The sequence below is a fragment of the Lathyrus oleraceus genome, chromosome 1, assembly GCF_024323335.1.
Source record: "Lathyrus oleraceus cultivar Zhongwan6 chromosome 1, CAAS_Psat_ZW6_1.0, whole genome shotgun sequence".
Classification (NCBI taxonomy): Eukaryota; Viridiplantae; Streptophyta; class Magnoliopsida; order Fabales; family Fabaceae; genus Lathyrus; species Lathyrus oleraceus.
The window spans coordinates 280403423-280408630 of record NC_066579.1 but is presented as its reverse complement, the minus strand read 5'-3'; the positions used below and the strand labels follow the sequence as shown (position 1 = coordinate 280408630).

At 42.1% G+C, this 5208-nt stretch overlaps 1 protein-coding gene across 1 annotated transcript; it reads right to left on the bottom strand.

Moving 5' to 3' along the window:
- Positions 1–2393: 2393 nt before the first annotated feature.
- On the bottom strand, positions 2394–3879 carry LOC127103327 (uncharacterized). The gene is made up of 4 exons (XM_051040595.1): positions 3571–3879; positions 3016–3474; positions 2554–2925; positions 2394–2435 (listed from the first exon to the last, which is right to left on the bottom strand). The coding sequence occupies exons 1-4, from the start codon at positions 3877–3879 to the stop codon at positions 2394–2396; spliced, it is 1182 nt and encodes a 393-aa protein (XP_050896552.1).
- Between the last annotated feature and the right edge of the window lie 1329 nt (positions 3880–5208).

Genomic DNA, 5208 nt, shown 5'->3' with positions numbered 1-5208 from the left:
AATCTCATAGTCTCTTATCTACAAGACGTCTTCATCTGGGAAGTCGAGTCCCATCGGTTGACAGTCCTCCACTGCCTGGTGCGCAAGGTACTCTGATAACACACTACCCTTAATTGCCTTCTGAGTTACATACTGAATGTCATATTCTGATAACAACATTTGCCAGCGAGCGATTCTGCCAGTTAATCCAGGTTTCTCGAAGATGTACTTGATGGGATCCATCTTGGATATTAACATTGTTGTATGACAAATCATATACTATCTCAGACGACGAGCAGCTCATGCTAATGCACAACAAGTCTTTTCTAGCATGGAGTACCTGATTTCACATTCTGTAAACTTCTTGCTCAAGTAGTAGATAGCATGCTCTTTTCTACCCGTCTCATCATGTTTCCCGAGTACACATCCCATGGTTCATCGAGTACTGTCAAATACATAATGAGAGGCCTTCTTGGAACTGGTGGCCCTAAGATTGGCGGTTCTTGCAGATACTGTTTGATTTTTCGAATGCACTCTGGCAATCATCTTTCCACCTAACGACTTGATCTTTTCTTAACAACTTGAATATTAGCTCCCAAGTGGGAGTCAAATGCGAGATGAATCTGGAAATATAGTTCAATCTGCCCAAGAAACCACGAACTTGCTTCTCTGTCCGAGGTGCTGTCATCTCTTGAATAGCTTTGACTTTGTCAGGATCAACTTCTATGCCTCTATGGCTCAGAATGAATCCTATAAGCTTTCCAGATCTGACTCCAAAAGTGCATTTAGCAGGGTTTAAGCGCAATCTGTATTTCCTCAATCTTACAAACAAATTCTTCAGATGAATAACATGCTTCTCTTCTATCTGAGACTTGGCAATCATGTCATCCACATAGACTTCAATCTCCTTATGTATCATATCATGGAAAAGAGTCACCATGGCCCTTTGGTATGTTGCCCTAGCATTTTTCAGGCCGAAATGCATTTCCTTATAACAGAAAGTGCCCCATGGTGTAATGAAAGTTGTTTTCTCCATATCTTCGAGAGACATTTTAATTTGATTATATCCTGAGAATCCGTCCATGAAGGAGAATACAGAGAACTAAGCTGTGTTATCTACCAATACATCAATGTGAGGTAACGGAAAATCATCTTTGGGACTAGCTCTATTCAGGTCTCTATAGTCTACACACATTCGAACTTTTCCATCTTTCTTCGGAACTGGCACAATATTAGCAATCCACTGCGGGTAAGTTGCAACAGCTAGAAAACCTGCATCAAACTGCTTCTTGACCTCTTCTCTGATCTTGACAGCCATGTCTGGTCGAGTTCTTCTCAACTTCTGCTTGATGGGCGGGCATTCCAGCTTCAACGGTAGCTTGTGCACAAGTATGTCGGTGTCGAGTCCTGGCATATCCTGATATGACCAAGCAAACACATCCACATATTCATGTAGTAGCTTGACTAGTTCCTCCTTCACACTTTTTTTCAAAGCAGTTCCGACGTTGACTTCCTTTCTATCCTCCTCAGTCCCCAGATTGATCACATCCACTGGTTCCTGATGAGGCTGAATCATCTTTTCTTCTTGTTTCAAAAGTCTGGTCAACTCTTCTGGGAGTTCACAGTCTTCCTTACCATCCTCTTCAGCTTGGTTAATCGGGAGGTCGAAGTCATAGGGAATTATAGCATTGTCGTGTTCAATGGATCCAGTTATTAATGATCTGCATGGAAATGATTTTTTCTTTTTAGCGGAAGATTTTGAAAAATGAAAGTGATTTGAAATCAAAATTGCCATTTTTTAATTTTGTTGTTTATTTGTTTGTAAAAAAATTAAAAAGATGAAAGACGGGGATCTCAAAATATGCTTTGTATTGATGATAAGGCTTAAATATTAACACAAAATGGGCCCTACAAAGCTATCCATATGCCTTGAGCGTGGCATTGGATGTTTTTAGAAAACAGTAAATTACTTTGAAAAATAAACTATATCCGGAACATCTGTTGCCTTCCAGTTAGTGAGAGCGGCATCCGGAGGTCCACGAAATACCATCTTGGACAAATCTGGATCTTCATCTTCAAGAGCATTCACTTGATCATCACTTCGGAAACCAGCTTTGGAGAATATTTCCTGGATGCTAGGAACCTTCCCCTGATGTATCTTCTGATCTTTGAAAAGTTCAATAGACGGCTGATATCCTAATCCACACTTGTCTTTCTTCTCTGGAAATTCCATCATTATGCCCCAACTTCCAGGCAACCAGCTTCAATTGCAGCTTTCACACTCTTCCACGAGGTCATGACCCCCTTGGGTTCTTCAACAAGTTTCGGCTTAGTCTTGACCATATTGACCACTTCAAGGCCTTGGAGAGGAGTTTCAACAATGTCTTAACCTACTTCAATGTACCTGAAAGAAGTCAAATGGCTGACGAAAATATCTTCCTCTCCGGATACTGATTCTAGCATACCAGAAGTAACAAACTTCAGCTTCTAGTGAAGTGTCGAGGTGACAGCTCCAGCAGCATGGATCCAAGGTCTACCTAGTAGACAGCTATAGGCAGGCCTAATATCCATTACCAGGAAGGTAATACGGAAAGTTTGAGGGCCAATCAGGATTGGGAGGTCAATCTCCCCAATAACCGTTGGCTTAGACCCATCAAAAGCTTTCACTATCAAAGCACTGGGTCTCATCTGCACCCCTTCAATATTCAATTGTGCCAGGGTAGTCTTAGGTAACACGTTCAAGGATGAACCTGTATCTATTAGTACTCGAGCCAAAGTGACATTTGTACACTGAATGGAGATATGAAGCGCCATATTATGTTCTCGCCCATTAGGGGGTAAATCATCATCAGTGAACATCAAACAACTACTAGCATTGAGATTAGCAACCACATTATCAAACTGAATAACACTGATGTCTTCTGCCACATAAGCTTCGTTCAAGAACTTCAATAGAGCAATCCTATGAGCCTCAGAACTCATAAGTAGAGAAAGAATGGAGATTTTTGAAGGAGTTTGGTTGAGCGGATCTACGACCTTGTAATCACTCTTCTTGATGAACTTCAAGAGTTCTCTATCCTCTTCACCAGTCACTTCTTTCTTAGATGAGCTTTCTCCTGCTTCTGGAGGATTCACCTTTTTCCCTTTCGTTGGTTCAACTGTTGGTGCACTTTCTTTGTTTGGGATCACTTCAGGAGCGAAAACCCTTCCACTTCGAGTCACACCAATAGCTCCAGCCATGTTAGTCACATCTGGCTCTTTCAAGATTACAGGTTTGTTACCCACATAAACTATAGGCTCATAGTTCCAAGGCACTACTTTGGTACTGTCAAATGAGAATGGAGCGGGAACATAAATAATCATGGGCTCAATGTTCTTCACTGGCTCTAGGTCAACATTTCTCTGATAAGGGACCACAAAAGGCTTGGGAAACCTCTCTTGATCAACCACAGGCACAATCACAGCAACGTCCTCATCAATCTTTTCTCTAGTGAACTAAATAACCCGCGGATCCATCAAACATTGAAGATAAATTTTGAATTCACCACACTGATCAGGGTTGGACGAACACACCACACAATTATCATGTACTCCATTCATCAATTCTGCTTCCATCAATCTAGCATGGACCACTGTTAAAAGAGTCTTCAACTTGAACACATCCTTTATCAATCCATCATCAGTTGAACTTTCTATAACATTGACACCTGAACTATCATGTTTAGGCAAAGGATTGTTCCCCACATTTGGAACATCAGCAAAAAACAATATTTTCTGATCTACCAACTCTTGGACCTGAAGCTTGAACACCTTGCAATTCTCTATTATATGACCCTCTGAATTAGCATGAAAGGCACATCTAGCATTCTCATCATACCAAGGCTTATGCGGCTTCGGCATTAGAGGTAATGCCCTTGGCACGACAGTCCCATTCAGAATCAGATACGGTAGCAATTGAGTGTAAGTCATTGGGATATGAGTGGTATTCACATTATTGTACTATTGATATGGCCTCTGTTGATTTGGTCGTTGCTGCTGGACTGGATGTGGTTGATTATTCTGTTGATTTCTCTGTTGATGTTGAGGTGGAGGAGCCTGGAACTGAGGTTGTGGAGCTTGATATTGAGGAACTGGAACTTGATAGTGAGGTTCCGGAGCTGGAATAGGAACAAAAGCAATTGGACGGTAAGGCATGGTTGGATATTGAGCAACCGCTACGTAAGGGTACTAATAATAAGGCACAGAAGCAGGAGCCTTGTATGGTGCCCTCCCCCTCTGAGAAGAAATGGCACTAGTCTCACCCTCCTTCCTCTTGAATCCGTTGAAAGGCTTCTTCAAGATTGGTTGACTGCTGGAACCTCCTTGGATTTTACCACTTTTCAGTCCTTCTTCTACTCTTTCTCCCACGATCACCATGTCAGAAAATCCTGTGGACACACTACTGATCAATCTTTCATAATATTGGCACTGCAAGGTATCCATGAAAATGTCAATCAATTCACGATCAACCAATGGTGGGTGCACCCTTGCAGCCAATTCTCTCCAGCGTTGCGCATATTCTTTAAAAGACTTACTGTCTTTCTGGGCCATACTCTTAAGCTGAGTACGGTTTGGTGCCATGTCAGTATTATATTTGTATTGCTTTTCAAATGCTTCAGCTAACTCATCCCATGTGTGGATGTTGCTACACTCCAACTGCATGTACTAATCCAAAGATGCCCCAGTTAGACTGTCCTGAAAGCAATGGATCATGAGCTTATCGTCTCTGGCATAGGAAGCCATTTTTCTGCAATACATTTTCAAGTGTATGTTAGGACATGTGAGGCCTTTGTATTTTTCAAATTCTGGCGATTTGAATTTTGGAGGAATCACCACGTTTGGGACCAGACACATCTCCAAGGCACTCAATCGGGTAGAGTTATGTCCTTCCAAGATTCTTAGCTTTTAGGCCAGAGCACGGCACATCAAGATAGCCTCAGAATCTTGGGCAGCAGTAGGGATGACCATTGGAGTAACTCCATTGTAATTCTGGATTTCAAACTCGTCCTAGAGCTCCTCATCAGTGCGAGGAATAACCATATGATTGACTATCGGAGGTCCTTGCGCAGCGACTCCATCAGCTACTCCAGAAGTATGCGCAGGTGGAGGCACATGAGTTCTTTCAGGAGGTGGAATAAAACCTGGAGGAAGACCTTATATAACGGGATTTGGAATAGGAACTGAAGGTCC

Coding starts and splice junctions, on each gene's coding strand:
- LOC127103327 (XM_051040595.1), bottom strand. CDS start 3,879: ATGCCGAAGCCGCATAAGCCTTGGTATGATGAGAATGCTAGATGTGCC. Junction 2,926..3,015: donor TCAAGAAGAGTGATTACAAG/GTCGTAGATCCG, acceptor GCTCTATTGAAG/TTCTTGAACGAAGCTTATGT. Junction 2,436..2,553: donor CTTTCCGTATTACCTTCCTG/GTAATGGATATT, acceptor CTGGTATGCTAG/AATCAGTATCCGGAGAGGAA.